Source organism: Bubalus kerabau, chromosome 9, assembly GCF_029407905.1.
Source record: "Bubalus kerabau isolate K-KA32 ecotype Philippines breed swamp buffalo chromosome 9, PCC_UOA_SB_1v2, whole genome shotgun sequence".
Taxonomy (NCBI): Eukaryota; Metazoa; Chordata; class Mammalia; order Artiodactyla; family Bovidae; genus Bubalus; species Bubalus kerabau.
In genome coordinates, this window is record NC_073632.1 from 57,276,372 (window position 1) to 57,296,242 (window position 19,871).

A 19,871-nucleotide genomic window follows, 5' to 3' on the forward strand; every position below is an offset into this window, starting at 1 on the left:
CCTTCCCAGGAGTAAGCGTCTTTTAATTTCATGGCTGCAGTCACCATCTGCAGTGATTTTGGAGCCCAGAAAAATAAAGTCTGACACTGTTTCCACTGTTTCCCCATCTATTTCCCATGAAGTGGTGGGACCGCATGCCATGATCTTCGTTTTCTGAATGTTGAGCTTTAAGCCAACTTTTTCACTCTCCTCTTTCACTTTCATCAAGAGGCTTTTTAGTTCCTCTTCACTTTCTGCCAAAAGGGTGGTGTCGTCTGCATATCAGAGGTTATTGATATTTCTCCCGGCAATCTTGATTCCAGCTTGTGTTTCTTCCAGTCCAGCGTTTCTCATGATGTACTATGCATATAGGTTAAATAAGCGGGGTGACAATATACAGCCTTGACGTACTCCTTTTCCTATTTGGAACCAGTCTGTTGTTCCATGTCCAGTTCTAACTGTTGCTTCCTGACCTGCATACAGATTTCTCAAGAGGCAGATCAGGTGGTCTGGTATGCCCATCTCTTTCAGAATTTTCCACAGTTTATTGTGATCCACACAGTCAAAGGCTTTGGCATAGTCAATAAAGCAGAAATAGATGTTTTTCTGGAACTCTCTTGCTTTTTCCATGATCCAGCGGATGTTGGCAATTTGATCTCTGGTTCCTCTGCCTTTTCTAAAACCAGCTTGAGCATCAGGAAGTTCACGGTTCGCATATTGCTGAAGCCTGGCTTGGAGAATTTTGAGCATTACTTTACTAGCGTGTGAGATGAGTGCAATTGTGTGGTAGTTTGAGCATTCTTTGGCATTGCCTTTCTTTGGGATTGGAATGAAAACTGACCTTTTCCAGGCCTGTGGCCACTGCTGAGTTTTCCAAATTTGCTGGCATATTGAGTGCAGCACTTTCACAGCATCATCTTTCAGGATTTGAAATAGCTCAACTAGAATTCCATCACCTCCCCTAGCTTTGTTCGTAGTGATGCTTTCTAAGGCCCACTTGACTTCACATTCCAGGATGTCTGGCTCTAGGTCAGTGATCACACCATTGTGATTATATGGGTCGTGAAGATCTTTTTTGTACAGTTCTTCTGTGTATTGTTGCCATCTCTTCTTAATATCTTCTGCTTCTGTTAGGTCCATACCATTTCTGTCCTTTATCGAGCCCATCTTTGCATGAAATGTTCCCTTGGTATCTCTAATTTTCTTGAAGAGATCTCTAGTCTTTCCCATTCTGTTGTTTTCCTCTATTTCTTTGCATTGATCTCTGAAGAAGGCTTTATCTCTTCTTCTTATTCTTTGGAACTCTGCATTCAGATGCTTATATCTTTCCTTTTCTCCTTTGCTTTTCGCTTCTCTTCTTTTCACAGCTCTTTGTAAGGCCTCCCCAGACAGCCATTTTGCTTTTTTGCATTTCTTTTCCACGGGGATGATCTTGATCCCTGTCTCCTGTACAATGCTACGAACCTCAGTCCATAGTTCATCAGGCACTCCATCTATCAGATCTAGGCCCTTAAATGTATTTCTCACTTCCACTGAATAATCATATGGAATTTGATTTAGGTCATACCTGAATGGTCTAGTGGTTTTCCCTACTTTATTCAATTTCAGTCTGAATTTGGCAATAAGGTGTTCATGATCTGAGCCACAGTCAGCTCCCAGTCTTGTTTTTGCTGACTGTATAGAGCTTCTCCATCTTTGGCTGCAAAGAATATAATCAGTCTGATTTTGGTGTTGACCATCTGGTGATGTCCATGTATAGAGTCTTCCCTTGTGTTGTTGGAAGAGGGTGTTTGCTATGACCAGTGCATTTTCTTGGCAAAACTCTATTAAGTCTTTGCCCTGCTTCATTCCATATTCCAAGGCCAAATTTGCCTGTTACTCCAGGTGTTTCTTGACTTCCTACTTTTGCATTCCAGTCCCCTATAATGAAAAGGACATCTTTTTTGGGTGTTAGTTCTAAAAGGTCTTGTAGGTCTTAGAGCAAGAGGAGTGACTAAAAAACACAAAAAGAAGACCTCTGGGACAGTTAGAATGCTTGATGTTGGCATTGGTTACACAGATGTGTTCACATTGTGAATTTTACTTGAGTTGTATGTATATAGTTTATGTAATTTTTTTCTATATATACTTCAGTAAAAAGTGGATTAAAAATTTAAATGTGCACATTGGATGTAATATTTTATCTTCTACAAAATATATATGTAGAAGTTATATATTAACTTCTCTATTAATGGGCATTCAGAGTTTCTAGTTTTCTTTCTTATATATATTGCTGCAGTGAAGGGTTTTGCTTCCCTATCCTAACTTTTGAATGTTTCCCTAACAGGTGATAATGAAAAAGTAAAATTGCTGGATCATAGTGATTGTTCACATAGATATTGCCAAATTGCCCTCCGAATTAGCTATACAGATATACACTCTGCCACTGATGACTGGAGAGGAATAAAGCAACTTTTTTCCATTCAGTTTATTATGACCTTTTCCTCATATCCTTAAAAACATCCTTGTGGAAGCTGTTTTTAATACTACATATTGTTCCATGTATCATAATTTACATGTTTTTATCCTTTATTGGACATTACTTCCCTTTTTTGTATTTTATATAAGAAACTGAAATGACCATTTTGTTGTGCCAGTATTTCAGTGCATCTGATCATCGCTATATTCCACAACACCTAGTACATTTATCTTATATGACTGAACTTAATATTCACTGAATTAATGAAGGGAATATCCTTGCTCCAACATAACTATCCCCTATTTCCTACCAACTCTTCTACCATCTGCCTCAGTATTATTCTGTACTTACTCCAATGCCCTATAAGAAAATTCTGCTCTCCAAGGTGTGTCGTCTCTTGTCTACTCATAGGTTGGCTCTCATCTTCTTCTTGTAAAAGTTACTAGCTCCCTTCCTATCAGCCTGTGTTTATTTGCACCTAGCAATTCATTTCGCCAAAATTATATACAAAGTATATAAATTACAGGAAACACATTTGTCCTATATCTTGGAACATCAAATTTGAGTCTTGACTATGTGTTCAAGTGTCTTTCATTTAATTTTCATGTATGTTTCCCATGTCTTATTCACTCTGTAGTTTATTAGGAGTGCTGTCTGACCATTTAAATGCAGAGATTGCTGGTGGTACAATAACATCTAAGCAAGATGCAATGGATTATATTACCTGGACTTACTTTTTCCGTCGTCTTATCATGAACCCCAGGTAAGCACAGGACTATTATTTATCTTTGTTGTTCTTCTCTAAAGATCCTTTTTGTATTTAAAATATCACCTGTCTGTGGAAGACCCAAAATATTTCACTCCATCTGCTCTTCATTAAGTATAGTCTCATTTCTCCACCAACCTTCTGAATGTTGCCACATGGACTTCCTACCATCATTACAAATTCAACGTGCCTAAAACTGAATTAATCATATCTAAAAATTTTGCTCAAATCTCACTTTCTTGATCAGAAATTAAATATATTGTTTTGAAAATGGAAAGTAGATATGGTTTTCTTAGTAGACATAGGATAAGTGGTGGCATTTGAACAAAGACTGTGAGAAGGTGGACCACATAAATATCTAGTGAACAGCATTTCAGGCCGAGGGACAGGAGAGGTTCTAAGACAGACATGTCTGGTGTGATGAAGGTGCAGCAAGAAGAAGGTATAGCTAAAGTGGAATAAGTGGGGGTGTGGAGAGTAGTAGAAGATGAGGTTAGGGGTTGTGGGTGGGTGGTCAGTGGTCTTATTAGTCTTATGAGGCCTTCGGCACCCATGTAAGAACTTTGATTTCTATTTTGGGTGAAATGAGAACCTTTGTCGGGTTTTTGATCAGAGGACTGACAGTATCTCTCATATCATAAAGAAGGCCAATTATAATCATAAATGTTATAAATAATTTGAACTTCCCTGTTGAAAGGTAGAAATTCTCAGATTTATTTTTTAAATATCACTAAAAAAAATTTTTAGCAACATTTCAAATCAAGAGAAAGGGCCCAAATAAAGTTAACAATTTGCATATTTTACTTATCCGCTATAGTCATGCTCTGCAGTTTTCTTTCTAATTGGCCCTAATATCTTTTTATTGTTGTCTGTGTTAAAAGCCCCTATCCACAAAGCCAGAGCAAAGAAAGGCACAGGAAATTGGTACACTTTTTCCGCTTACTTTTAGATCTAGTAAAAGTTTTAAGAAGGCTAAAAGCATTGTCTCAAATGAAGAGCTTGTATTATGTGTAGTTTTAATATATACTTCATATTTCCTGTCATTCAGTGCCATAAACTGAGATTTGACTTTTCTGTGGGTGGGAAGTGCTTGTATACACACTTGTGTGCATGCATGTATGTGTCACAAGGAGAAACTGAAGTTTACTTAAAAATTGAAAGAGCAAGCACCACTCCTGAAATACAGTCGCATATAGATAAATAAATATGACCCAATTCTCCAACCCTCTTCATTTATTCATATTACTGTAAAGTGTCCACACCATACCACCACCCAAAATAAAATTTATGTTAAGAAAGATTTCAGTTCCTGGGTTGTTCTCTGTCTATGTATATTTTTATGTTTTGATATGCATGTGTGTATATATGCAAATATATGTAAATACATATAAAGATATATATTTATAAGATTAAATATATATGTAGATACAGACATATGTATAAATTAGTTTGTTTATATATAAACACATGTATTGGTGCATCATGAAATATAATATATTTCAAATTGAGTTCTGGATTCAATTTGTATGTTCAATTTTACTCTCTGTTTTCCCCTGAGAAAGCTTCTAAATATTTCTAGGGGAAAAAAATGTTGTGGTAGTTTCAGCTGCCCTGTAACCACTTCCATTATTTGTGTCATTATTACTGCTGCATAATCTGAACATAAAAAAGCATGGTGCTGTAACAAATGACTTCCCAGTACTGACAGTTATAGGAGCAGCATTTCTATACTGATGAAAAATTTCTCAGCGAGATCTCTGGCCAGGTTTACATAAACCAAACAGGAAATGACTGCCACTATTCACATTAAATCCAAACTGTTTGGTGTGACTTTATCTATGTTTTACATTACAATAAAATCTCTCTTTTTCAGCTGGTAAACTTTCATTCTTTTTAAGGTTGGAAAAGATAACAAGGTTTCGTGTGAGGTATTCTTGTTTATCTTTTGATAAGATCTTTTAAAGTTAATTTTTTTAAGCTTGTTTTACTTTTTGATCCTTTAAATGTAATCAACTTTGTAAAATTTTATGATAGGGAGAGGTTTGTTTAAACTTTTTCCCAGTGGACTGCTAATAGAAGTAGCCTGTCTAGCCCATGTGCTGGATGCTGTCAGTATCCAACTGCCTTTGACTTTCACACCTCTCAGGGGACTAGTAATTGTTGTGTTCAAACAGCCTGTAATTGTGATCCCGCTGGCTTTCTCAGTACGCTTCTGGCTATTAGAATCATTAAACAACTCAGCACCTGTTAACAGCATTGTAAATATTCAACCCTGCTTGTGTGCAGGTTGAGTCCAATATAGAGAAATCTTACAGAGCTCAGCCTCGTAAATTACAGCCTCTGACAAGTCAATTATTGTGAAACTGGGTTTCTCTGTGAAATAAATGAAATACCATGCTGACAAAAAAGGTAGGCTGTCTGTTTATAGCAGAGAGAAGATAATGACTTGATGATTCAATGCAGTGAGCATGAAACTACATTGTATCCTTTATCCATAATTAAACAGTTGTATAATATTTCTGCTTTAATAACCAATAAATTATAAATTTTCTACTGTGGCAAGTGCAACATGAAAACAAACCTTTTTACTTAGCAGTTGCATGCTTTTTCAAGCTAGTAAAGTGATTATTAAAATTAATATGTAATTTTCAAGCTAAATGCTTATAATTATTTAGGCTAGAAATTGCATGGTTACTGAATGTTCACGTGTTAAAAGCAAAGGCCATATAATGCTACTAATGAAGACTATGTAAATATAAACTCCATCATTTATTCACAAAAAAGTGTCAGAATATACTCTCAAAATTTTATGGGATCTAAAAAATGGATGTGAAAATTTTTATATAACCTTAGACTCTCAATACAAATATTAACAGAGTAATAATACTTGATATAGATCCGTGAAGTCATCACTAGCAAAACTAGATGCATTTTACTATTTGTGTTGGCTACATAGGAGAAAAGTTTTTACTATTATATTCAACAATGTAATATTTAAACTAGTACTGTGTTTTTAAAGTTGTCGCTTTTAAAAAATAAAGTTAATCACTTACATGTGCCAGAATATCTGAAGAAAACAATTTTAGGGATTTTGAAAATTCTTGATAACCCCCCAGATGTAGTAAGGACAAAAGTTTCAATACTGAATGTATTGAATGTCAGTTCAATTACTTAAATAGAGTTTTTCATTTCTACTCTTATGCAGGTCAATAATGTTGATGAGCACATTGGAAAAGAACAACTATATTAAGAAATTTATCAATGGAAGCTTTTTAAGTTATTCTGCTCCAAAAATGCTATTAGTTTTTAGCAAGTTAGATTATTAATAATATTTTACTGTAGTTATTAGATAATTTGTTGGAGTCTCAGAGTCATGATTTTACTTGAAATTTTTTTTGCAACTCATTATAAATGTTTAAAACATGTTTATCCTGACTCTACTTTATCTGAATAAATGCCACAAAGTAGTTTAAAATATTTTCCAATAGATTTGAATAAACAAACTTCAGATGAGATTTTAGCCCATCACAATATGTCTTATAAATACATAAAATAGTGAATAAAATAAATAATTTAAAAAGAATCTATCATTTTTAGAGAAGTTTTTACAATTAATGGTTTTAAGTATTATTTTTAAGTGTACCAAATTCATTAAAAATTAATTAAAATTAAAATTCATTAAAGTAATTAAAGTAATTCATTAAAGTGGTAAAGTTGACATTCCAGTTATATTTATATGGGAATGTCTGTGATTATCTGTAGCAGCAACCATGAGATTTTTTCTGTTTTCTAATAGCCTAATAAACTTATAGATGAAATGGAATCACAACTTTTCATTTTTCATGGTAATATTATTTTCACAATGTCTTCTTTCTGTAATTTTAATTGCATAAAGAATAGCTTGATTTGTGTTCTGCAAATAGTACTACTTATTCAGTGTCCTGGACACATTTTCACTAGTTTTCATCCAGTTAGATATAACTTTATCAATGTTGTATTAGTCCAGACAGCTGACAATAGTATTGGAAAATTTATAGGCTTAGCAAGCCAAAAGAATGTGAAATATAAAGTAAGCGCTTACATTGCACAAAGTCTGGCTGATAAATTTCATTTGTTGGGAAAAATATAAAAGAGAAAAAATATTGTTAATAATTTGAAACAGCTTTGGGGATCTGTCTCTTTTATGGAAACTTGAATGTCCAGAATTTTTATTTTTATCTCTAATGTAGTATAAATTATTCTAACTATATGCTTCTCAGTCATAATTCAGAATAAAGGAAGTATTTTCTAATAGTTTCTAATGCTGGTTTTTCACCTTCACATATGGCTGGTTACATTTTGGTTAAATTAACAACAGCACTGATCTAGCTGGTGTTTATATGTTCATTGATAAATATTGCTTCATTTGGGATTATGAAAAGAACTTTTCCAGGAAAGGCAATAATTTCTCTACAGACTAAAATTTAAACTATTTCTCTTTTATAAGAAAATCCTTAGCATTTAATTATGATTTAAATAAATAACCTATTATTAATCCATACTCAGTGGAAACTCTCATATTTGAGGGTACCTAAACATTTGGGCTAACTTCTCTTTCTAATGAAAATATATCCTGCCATGATTTAAATCCTGCTTTTTGTGTTTTTAAATAAATTTTTATAGTATTGACCCCAACTATTTCCCTTGGAAGAAAGAAAATCACCATACTTGGCAGGCCTTAAGGCCTCTCCCATTTGAGATTGTTAACACTTTCTTCCCCAGGTTCTGACTACCCACTTCCTGCTGCTGCTGCTGCTAAGTCGCTTCAGTCGTATCCGACTCTGTGCGACCCCTTCCTAGTCCTGTACAGATGTTAAACCTTCTTGCTGGGGTTTCAGTATTGACAGTCTGTTTTCTGAGGCTTGTATCCTTGATTTGGATGGAGGTAGGGCATGTAATTCTCCACGCTGACTAGGGAACAGGATTCACCCAGCAGGAATTAGCGGTCTGCCATGACTGTGGGGATGGTCCCTCACCTCTTGGATCTTTTCCCAGGCATAGATTCCTAGTAATCTTAGGGATTTTCCAAAAACCTCTTGGAGTTACAGGGAAGAGCATTAAGGTGAATTGCATGTCCTTAAGTTTTTACGTAGAAGGTATATAGAGCTGAACCTGTATGTTTTCTGTATAGGTAAGCATAGTTAGAATGCTTTTTTGTTAGCCTGAAGATGTTCCTTCTAATCTTTAGAATTCCTTAAGGGAACAACAGTTGACTAAATTTCCTAAAAGAACTTATCTACTACCCAAATCAATAGTTATTTGAGTTTTTTAATGTTACTCCAAATGAGTTTTACATATAAAAGGGTATTATATGTTTATATGTAATAAGCTTTTTGCCGCTACTGAATCTAGTACATAGATTCAGTTTGCTGTAGATGCATAAACTGAAATAGTTTTAATGCTGGAAAATTAGTGTCTTTTTAATGTGTTGCTGAATTTTATCTGCTTATCCTTCATATTTTGAATGTATTGCCATTCTATCAGTATCAATAAACTCTAATATGAGGATTTTGATCTGTAAGGTAGAAATGACAATTGCAGTTGCTTTATTCTTTGATTTGCTATAAATGGATTTTTTTTTAATTCTGAAAAGAACAAAGTGAAATTGAAGTGACAGTTTTAATAGGAAATATTTTGAAACAAATAATGACCTTGCTTGTTTTCTAGCTACTACAATTTGAGTGATGTGAGCCATGATTCTGTGAACAAGTTTCTGTCCAATCTGGTTGAGAAGTCTCTGGTTGAATTGGAACATTCCTATTGTATTGAAATTGGAGAGGTACGACTGGGTCATATACATTCCAATTGAAAAGATTGCCCAGCTTTCTAACAATAGGGCTTTTGCTAACGATAGTCAAAAACTGTAATGAAATGTTGCGATAGCAACGTGCAGTATGAATTATTAAGATTATGAACATATTTATCGTGCTTTCTATTTACATTACTTTATCTTTCTTCTGAAATAGGATAATCGGAGCATTGAGCCTCTGACATACGGCCGCATTGCCTCTTATTACTATTTGAAGCACCAGACAGTTAAAATGTTCAAGGAGCGTTTAAAACCTGAATGTGGGACTGAAGAACTGCTTTCATTTCTAAGTGTGAGTTTCATATTATTGCACTGTTTTTAATATAAAGGGATTATATTTTATACGTGTTAGACCTTCTCTTTTAATTTGAGTCTTAAACTGTTGCCTTCTAGTTCCTCTTGAAATTTGGCAGAAACTGTATGAAGTTTGTTGCTCTGTCAAACATGATCACTACAAAGCAATATAACTGGGCCAAATTCCCCATGGATAAGATGACCATGTAATTTATCATCCAAACTTGAGTCAGCCTGAGAATGGAATCTGGCACTGTTAATATTTAAGCCAGGATAATAGTTATAAACTGGGCTGTCCTCAGCAGCCAGGTGATTACCCTATCCTTCAGTGTAATAAGCTTTGTGAATTATAGTTGAAAGCTTTTCTTATTGCTTTTTTGAGGAATTCTGTGGAATCCATGATATTGCTGAAGTTTTTTAACATAAGGATCCACTTGATTAAGTTCTTTTAGAATTAATGCCAGAAAAGTTAACTCCTCCCATCCCCCCTTCCAAGGAAAAAATATACAGTCAGCTTTATCACATGGTAAAAAATTATACTCTGCTTATTTTGTTTTTTTGCCAGGAAGCTGTGAACTAAATTTAATATTGAAGTTAAAATTACTGTTAGCAGTATCTTCTTCACTTCTTTCCTGCATATTATATATGTATTATTTTTTTTCTTTGTTGACTTGATGTGTAATAATTTACCATAAAACTTTGTTGGCATATTAGTTGGGATCCAGGAGATACTGAAGGATAGGGAAACCTGGCATGTTGCAGGTCATGCGGCCACAAAGAGTTGGACACAACTTAGTGATTGAACAGCAGCAGCAAATATTGTATTTTACCCCTCAGATATGTTGGTACTTTTTAAAAAAATTAAGACCCCTTGGACTATAATGTCTTTAAGGCCCTTCTCTTATAAAGTCACTGAGTCTGCTGTAGTTCACTTATTATTAGCTTTTTTTCCTACCTTTCTTATTGCTTTATCATTCTCAATAGGCATCAGCATCCTCACAATTTTCCAATTTTTCAGTGTTTTCCCTTTGAGAAACTAGTGTATAGCTTTCGTGTGTGTTATAGGGCCACATACAATGTAATGAGTCAGAAAATATTTGTTAACGAATTGATGGATGGGTGGATGGATCCTGTATAAATCAGTTTCCTATTGTTTGCTCTATAGAAATGAGAGGAGGATTAAGTATACGAGACAGCTATCAAAAAATTATTTTTTGTCAAATTAACTCATTTCTGAGATAAGAATATTTTTTAATTAAGAATTTCTTTTAGATTTCTAAGAATGAGATTTTTTTTATCATTTTCTAGACAGATTCATAAAAACAAAATTAGGAGAAAGACAGTAAAATAATGATTAATTTCAGCCAGCATCTTAAACTAGTATCTGTTAGATTTAAGAATATAATGTTTCTTTCATACTTACCTACATTGATGTATTTGCCTAATTTAGTATTTTAAAGTGCTTGGGAACACATAGTAATAGATAACACTTTTCATGTGCCAGACACTATTCTAAGAACTTCACATTGATAAACATTTAATCCTAACAGCAGTCACTAATTTGATATTGATAAAATCCCATTATTATTCATGTTTTAAGGATTAACCAACTTGTCCAGGGTTGCACATCCAGTGAGTAGTTTGCAGTCTAGCACCTTAGTATAAGTTCTTAACCACTTCCCTGTTCTGCCTCTCCTCTGTGTGTGTGTGTGTGTATGTCTCTGTCTCTCTCTCACACACACAGAGTGAGGTGGAAAATACTGAGGTGGGAGGTCTAAAGTATATCATGTTAAGACTAGGTGCATATTGTTTTTGTAAAGGTTTGTGAATACCATACACCTGTTACATTCTGTATCCTCTTGTGAATACCATACACCTGTTACATTCTGTAATCTCTTCCACCCACTATTTGTGCATGCCTGCTTAGTTGCTTCAGTTGTATCCACCAGTTTGCGACCCCATGGACTGTAGCCTGCCAGATTTCTCTATGGGATTCTTCAGGCAAGAATACTGGAGTGGGTTGACATGCTGTCCTCCAGGAGATCTTCCTGATCCAGGGATCAAACTACCTACTACAGAAGCCCACAAATGTATATAGTACCAAGGGAATGCAATCATTTTTCTCTTTTGTCTTTTACATAAAAAGACATTGATCAAAACAAGTGGTCTGTTCACATCCTTTCAGCATCCTTTTTCTTTCCAGTATCACACTGCCTAAAATGACTTATGCTAATCTCCTGATATAGCTTTATTAAAATAGAGTCAACTCTTTTGTGAATAATAAGAAAAACGAATCATCTGCAAATGTATTTAAAGTAAACTACAGTATATTTACATAGATATTGTTCAGCAAGCCCCCTTAATGATTTCCACAGCAACAATGATCTAATGTCTTCATCCTATGGTGTTTGATCCAGGAAACTCTCAGCTTCTGCTCAGTAGTATCTAACTAAGTCTGTAATATTTAAGTGAGCCCTCTTTTTAAGTGAAGATATTGGGGCATTAGGAGTGTAGGACTCAAATGTAGGAAAAGGAGATCTGTAGGTACCGCTTTTTGCTTGCTAATTTCTTGTTTAGAAAGCATATATACACAAGAACGTAAGTATAACAGAGAAACATTAAATAATATATCAGGACTGTGTTTGAAGTAATTATAATGCAATTTCTAGAAATCATTCTTTCAATGAGAAGTGTTTTTAAATATTATTCTGTGGCCACACCTGAGATTCCTAAGTGAGTCTCAACATAGCTTCATTATCATCTCTGCTCTCACTTCCAAAACTGCATATTAATCTCCTTGAGGTTTTGAAACAAGGAGAAAGAAGTGGTCAAGCGGAGCTATAGAGGAGGGTATGACAAACACAGGAAGGCAAAGAAAAACAGCGTGTGTGAAAGTCCTGTTGTCTACCAGCACTGTTTTTGTTTTTATAGTGTTTAATAATGTCACCTTATGTTTTTGAACAACACAGTATTGTAATGTATTTGCTGTCAGCATCTCCTTTTACTTAGATACAGTCACTAAAGTTTCTAAAGTCATTTTCAAACTTTTTTATTTTTAAAATTTAATTATTTTTAAGAGGAATTTTTAGTATTCCTGAAAAGATCACAGCTGAAAAGCTTCTGTTCTCTTGGGCATTACTTTGAATTCACTGTAACATTTTCATCAGTTTAACTTTGGCAGTGCATAAAGTTTTCTCATTTTTTAGGCTACATATTATATTTAACTTTTGGTTAAATTACATGCAGAAATTATGTTCATTAAGATTTTTATTTTAGGTGTTCTAATTATGTTCCAATGTGATTATTGTTGGTAAAAAGAAAACAAACTAGAAGGTAACAATAGAATGAAAAAAGAATATTAAAACATTCATTGACTTTTACCAGGCATTTAAAAACACATGAACCCTGATATCTCAGTTGGTAAAATACCCACCTGCAATGGAGGAGACCCTGGTTCGATTCCTGGGTCTGGAGATCTGGAGAAGGAATAGGCTGCCCACTTCAGTATTCTTGGGCTTCCCTTGTGGCTCAGCTGGTAAAGAATCCACCTGCAATGCAGGAGACCTGGTTCGATCCCTGGGTTGGGAAGATCCCCTGGAGGAGGGAAAGACTACCCACTCCACTATTCTGGCCTGGAGAATTCCATGGACTATATAGTTCATGGGGTTGCAAAGAGTTGGACATGACTGAGCAACTTTCATTTCTGTAGAAGGGAATGGCAATCCACTCCAGTATTCTTGCCTAGAGAATTCCACAGACAGAGAAGCCTGGCGGGCTGTAGTCCATGGGATCGCAAAGAGTCAGATGTGACTGAGCGACTACATTTTCACACTTTCACAATTTTATTGCCAGTAGTTTTTCTTTCAAAACTAAAAAGAGAAAGCCATAGAATCAGGTCATTTCATGGTATGCTTCCTTTCACAGTGTTTTTGGCCCTTAAAATTTCCCTCTACCACAGTGTTTCATAGCAAAAAGTCGTCAGGTTTGGTTAAAAAAAATCCCTAACATTAGGTACATGTGTACCCTGTCTTCTGAATTCTGTCCTTTTTCTCTGTCAGTAGGCTGGTTAGGATCAGCCTGGTATTTTGCGGAATAGTATTTACTATATTGACAATATCACCCTTTTGACAAAGGATGAGTTTAAAGATGAAAACTAAACTCTATTTTAAGCACGTGATGAAGTATGTATAATTTGGATGTTTATCTTTAATATTTTACTCTATTCAAGTCCATATTAAACTCCATCAGTCACATTTCTACCCACAGACTATATATTGATTCATCTAAGAAATACTTATTTGATGCCTATAATGTATAAGGCTCTTTCTAGGGGCATGAGATAGAATAGTGAACATTAGTGACAAACTCTGTGTATGTGTGTATTAATATACAGATAAACTATGGGCATGGTAATAAACTATGAAAGACTTAGGTGTTGCTCCTGACTGAGGTCCCCAGCAAATGTGATACTCAAAGAATCACAGCAAAATATTGTCCACCATGAAAAAGAGTCTCTAAAAACAAAATAGGATACGGTATTCTTCCTTCAAGTTAATCTTTCCTGTGCATAAGATTTGCTATATACATTTCTGCTAGCCACACATCAAAAGAACATCATTCAAAAGAATGGGCCCAGGAGAGCTGCTCCAATAATGGAAAGTATATTATTGGAGCATTTCAATCTAAAGAGGTAAAGGCTTTGAATCAATTAACAGATATTAAAATCATGAACTGTAAGAATAGATTGTGAACACAGGTAACTTTCATAATTAATAGGAAGCTCCATCTGATCCTGCAGGTAATAAACTCAGAGAATTTATTACTTCACTTGACAAATATAATGTAGGCCAAAAAATATATAGATTCAAAAAGGACTAGAAAATATTTACAAATGATAAAACTATTAACAGAACTAAAAGAGAAAATGGAATTTTGCATATCATATTTGGTATGGTAGATGCTGATCATTCTGTTTCAGAAAAGGCAAGGATGAGGCTTAGATGAAAATGTATCATCTATATTGGTATTTTTCTCTGGGTTCACCAGATACTTGGACTATTTTTTATCCTTCAGAATATATGGGGGTGGTATTTGTTTCTCTGAATGTGACAGTCTGTTACACACTCAAGAACTAATTCCTGTTAATTATAACTTCATTAAATATAAATCTTTTGTTTTAGTCAACACCTAAAGAGAAAACACTCCCACTAAAGTTTTTTTCTCTACTAACACCTCTTTTGAAAATCCCATTTTCACTTATCTTCTTCCTAAAAAAATTGAGCTGTTTTCTGGCTTACATTTTTAGTTGTCATTGTCTTTTTCTTTTTTTTGTCTTTAAATGATAGTAAAATATTCTATAAAGAGTAAAGATAGTAAAAATAGTAAAATAATCTAGGTGTAAAACTGAAGATTATATTGAGACTATTTCTCTTCACTTATTCTATGATAGCAACCCATTTATTTGAATCTTGTCTTTTCAATATATTCATTAAACAATTATACCAACTACCTTTTGTGAACGGCCTACAACATGCCAGGCATTTAATATACATTATTTATAATACTCAAACACTTCATGGTAAATGTTAATATTATGTAGAGAATGCTACTGATGTTTGATGAGGATATTTTAAGTTTCCCCAGGTTTTATATGAAGTAGCTGTTTAGAACTCTTTTCCCTGCTCCTTACTTCCTCTCTTAGACATAATTTATCCTTATTCTATGATTTAATTCCAACTGTAAAAAAATTTTAAGTACTGAAATGTGATGGTAGATACTTTTTAAAAGTCAGTTAAGAAGCAGAATTACTTTTAAAATTATGTGTGACCTTGTAACGTAGACTTACAGGTTTTAAACACAGGTGTTAATTACTGGCAAAATAATTATTTCAACATTCTTTATTGAAAGTGTATATTTTAAGTTTTAAGCAATATGATGCTCTTTGGAAAGGTTAGGTACTTTATAAGAACTCTTGCCAAGATTTTTTTCTAACACCATGAATTAATAAGCTTCATAATTAAGGCAGCTGCTTCACACTTCTATTGTTAACCAATGACATTACATCTGTCTTGCTCCATTGATGCCCTCCTCCTACTTATTGAAGCATTTAGCAGTTTTGGCAACAGGGATTACATGGCATGGAGTAAGTAGTCTAATTAGATATAAGTGAAAATCCTGAGGGAAAAGGACCTTTAAAAAGTAATTTGAAGAATCTCTTAATGATGTTGGCACTGACAGCCAAGTAGAGTAGAAAATGCCTGTCATCATGGCAAATAATGGATTGTGATTTGATATGTGCAGTGGAGTTTTAGAAGGAGCCTGTTTTAACAGACTAATTGAATGAAGAGATTTCAAAGTCAGGGGAAATTTGAGTGAATTTTTCATAATATGCTTGCTATAGTATTAATAGTTTTGAAAGAAAGCAAAATATGCCCCAAATGTATTCTGATCTAAATGAAACAAATGAATTTATTTACAAAACAGAAACAGACTTAACAGATATCAAGCACAAGCATAAGGTTACCAAAGAGGAAACATGGCGGGGAGGGATAAACCAAGAGCTTGAGATGAACCTACACACACTAAATATAAAAGATAGATAACCAACAAAGAGCTACTGTACAGCACAGGGACATCTACTCAGTGTTCTGTGATAACCTATGTGAGAAAAGAATCATCTTGCTGTACACCTGAAAGTAACACACTTTAAATTTTCAATAGATTGTTTTTAAAAAGATATACTCAGTTGTTAAGGTTCTAGTGACTACACTGAGAAATGAGATTATATACCAAATATCCAAATATCTAATTTGAAAACTTGTGAGATTCTCATTTTTCCATGAAGCCTTGGATTTTGACTAAAATTATGGGCTTCATGTGTTAATGTAAAATTGAACCATTCCAAATTTAGGAAAGCTCCAAAGCGATAAAATTTTGATATATTAATAAATTTCCAGGTTCGACAGTTCTCTGCACTGCTTTCTTTAAAAACATACTGGTTCTTTCTTTGCCCATATAGAGAAGATTTTCAGTAATACAACATCTTTAATGCTTAAATTTTGTTCTCTTTGGGACACAACCACAGATCTTTTGGTTGAAAATTACAAACGTATCTTTCTTATAGACTTGGAAAAATGAACAAGAGGTTTTTTTCCTAAGGAAGAAGTTTTAAATGTGATAAATAAAAAGGACAAGCTGTATATGAACACCGTTGGTAAGGAACCGCACATGTAAAATTAAAGAGTTCATTAAAGGAAAAATGAAAGGGAGGAAAGGTTAACTGAGTAACAGTGAACATCACCAACCTCATGGCCTTCCATTTCCAAATTACCTCCTGACAATCGCAGGATCCCATCTGCTACTCTTCATCATCCTAGTGGGGAAACCTAATGGGATATCTTCCAGGGTTCATGAGGAGAGCTTCCCTAACCTTCAGTCTGGGGAGTTGGTTGGCATCTTTGGGAGAGGCACAGATGGCAGATGTCTTTAAAAAAAAAAAAAAAAGGTATATTTCTACTTCTCTTGGTCTCTTTCCCTTGAGACATTCCCTATTCTCTGTTATTTCCTTAGCTTCTTCCTAGCTTTCCACACTTACAAGGTTTTCTCAGCTCAGAAAAAACGGAAGTAAAGTTTTCCTGGTGAAAACTTTCATTTCTCAGATAGATCTGTTGTGATGTAGTAGATTCCTCTAATGATTTTTAAGCTAATGATGTTCTGGTGAGCCTAAGATGTATTTGTAAAATTACCTGAAATTTGACCTGTTTTAAATTTTTGATACTTTTTTTTTCAAGTTACTCTTTGGCTTTCAGTTATTCTCTCCCACAGAATAACAACTAACAATTACTGGAATTCCAAATGTTGGTGATTAAATAGGGTTGTTAACTAAGAAATGAGTTTAGATTACCCAAGTATGAATAGCTTTAATATTTCTTTCATTATCACCTAGTTTAACTTTCTCATGTTTTCAAACATCAGAGACCCAGTTTTGCTCAAGATGACAGAAATCTGTATGGAAAAAAATAATACAAAAACTGCTCCCAAAGGGCAGAACTGAAATTAGAATTCTTATCCCCCAGAAACCTTTTAAATGCCCTTCTCTTTTTTTCCCCTTTGCTGGGTTTTGTATTGAGCATTTTCTTTTTCACCTTCTTGGATCTTATTTTTCCCTTTTATTTAAATTTACAAAGCAAGGCATATAAAAAAAATAATTTAGTCACTCAGTCGTGTCCAACTCTTTGTGACCCTATGGACTGTAGCCCCCCAGGCTCCTCTCTCCATTAAATTCTCCAAGCAAGAATACTGGGGTGGGTAGCCATTCTCTTCTCTAGGGGATCTTCCCAACCCAGGGATCAAACCTGGATCTTCTGCATTGCAGACAGATTCTTTTACCCTCTGAGACATGAGGGAAGCCCAAGGTATATAAAAAGGTGTGTGTGTGTGTATATATATATATAAATAATTACATATATACTTATTATTATACATATAATATTATAATCACATATATATATGTAGTTTTTTAAGGTATAAAAAAATGGATGTACCGTTAACCTTCTTATCCTAAGCCGTCTATAAAAAATACTTCTGGCTTGTCAACAACAATTAAGATTTGCAAAGTGTTCTAGCCAATACTCAGCACTCTTGGGGGAATACCAAGGAAATAGAAGACAGAGCTATGTCTTTTAAGGATATTTGTACTAGAGCCCAAAGAACCTCATAAAAACAAAGGAATAGGCTTGTGCCACGTATGTCTGTCTCTGCTGCTGGGGCTGCTCCAAATAGTTTTGTCTCTGCACAGAAAGTGTTCAGTCCTGCTTATGGCATGGCAGAAGAGTTGCTGACATTGTCCTCAAAAGTCCAAGTTACTAGCCTGGCCTGGGGGCAAGATTGGATCACCAAGCTCCTGGGGGTCATGTTAAAAGCATTTGCAAAAGGAGATTCCACTTAGACATTTTTAAATTACAAATAAAATCTTGAGTGGTTTCATGTAAATTAAGTCATATTTATAAAACTCCAGGGTAGTCTGCTTTTCAGGGAACCCTATCATGAATCACTTGGCAAAGTAAATCATTGTTAACTTGGTTTTGAATATAGTTTTGTTTATCATTGGTAGTAACTCGCTGCTTAACTTAATGATATCATAACTAGAATTGTCAGTACACATGCAATGACATTGGGAAATAAAAATGTAATGAAAATGTGAGATTGAAGGTTACTGTCTATCCGAGGATAAAATCTCTTCCCTAAATTCTAACCATTTGTCACTTCATTCTACTTTGAGTAAGTAGAGCATTATTTAGACTATAAAAATAAGTGAAAAATAGAAACTTTAATAGTGAATAAAACATTTTAAAATATAATTTCCATATGCCAGAAATTGGTTTCAGCTCAAAATGTTTCTAATTTCATCCCAGTAAAATACAAGTACTCTGAAATTATGATTAGGGTTTCATTGGTCCAGCAGGTGGAGCAGTTCAAAAACCTATGCTAGCTCCATCCTCAATAGCGTTGATTAGGTTCATGGTTCCTGTCCTAAGTATCTTCCCAATAGAAATAATGCTGAAGTATTGCCTTTTATTTTCACAAAGCAGTCAAGTAGGTAAATAAGTGTGATCATTCCCAATACTTAAAGCCAACTAAATATACTTTATTTAGTATACTGTATTAAGTATACAGTATCATTTTCTGTGTAATAGAGCAAAAGAAAAATTAAACATCCTAAAGGAAAATTAAATATCCTTCCCAAGCACCTATTAGTATAATTCAGAGTCCTTCGGTATTACATTGTTTTGGAAACATGGAGTTTTTAAAAAGTGACCATAGAAATACTCCTTGGTGTAGAGAGAGATATACAGCTCATTATGTTAACTAACATGCCAGACTTTCTCTTTATGTAATAGTATAGAGAAACACAATAGAAACACTATGTGCTTTAAAAAATAATTTTAAACTGTATTAACACAGTTTCAGAGAAACTTTTTATAAACTCTCTAGATATAAAAATAGTGTGTTAAGGCGTACCCTAATGTGTGATATAACAAGAGCAAGTTGTTATTTTATTGAATCTTGTTTTATAGAAAATATTACTTTTGTAAGTTTGAGGGGATTTTTAAGGGTCTTCCCTGGTGGCTCAGATGGTAAAGCGCCTGCCTGCAATGCGGGAGACCCGGGTTCGATCCTTGGATCGAGAAGATCCCCTGGAGAAGGAAATGACAACCCACTCCAGTATTCTTGCCTGGAAAATCCCATGGATGGAGGAACCTGGTGGGCTACACTCCATGGAGTTGCAAAGAGTCAAACATGACTGAGAACTGAACTTCACTTAATGAAAACAGTACAGTTACCCTTTTTTTATTTGTGTGTTAATTCTGGCCATATTTCTTTATACTTAACAACTAATGAATTGTTCTCTAATCTCTTTGGTTGTCATCAGACCTCTACTGGCCCTCATACATTAGCCATTATTTAGTCTGTAGCTCAGTGGTAAAGAATCACCTGTTGATGCAGGAGATGCAGGTTTGATCCCT

The 19,871-nt window shown here is 34.4% G+C and overlaps 1 protein-coding gene across 5 annotated transcripts in view; it reads left to right on the forward strand.

The window, feature by feature from the left end:
* Positions 1 to 19,871, forward strand: part of ASCC3 (activating signal cointegrator 1 complex subunit 3) — a 351,170-nt gene that overhangs the window by 273,205 nt on the left and 58,094 nt on the right. For all 5 annotated transcript variants that reach the window (XM_055535388.1, XM_055535387.1, XM_055535391.1 and 2 more), the window contains 3 exons: positions 3,075 to 3,200; positions 8,910 to 9,021; positions 9,209 to 9,343. In XM_055535388.1, coding sequence (XP_055391363.1) covers positions 3,075 to 3,200; positions 8,910 to 9,021; positions 9,209 to 9,343 — 373 coding nt within the window. The remainder of the gene's footprint in view (positions 1 to 3,074; positions 3,201 to 8,909; positions 9,022 to 9,208; positions 9,344 to 19,871) is intronic.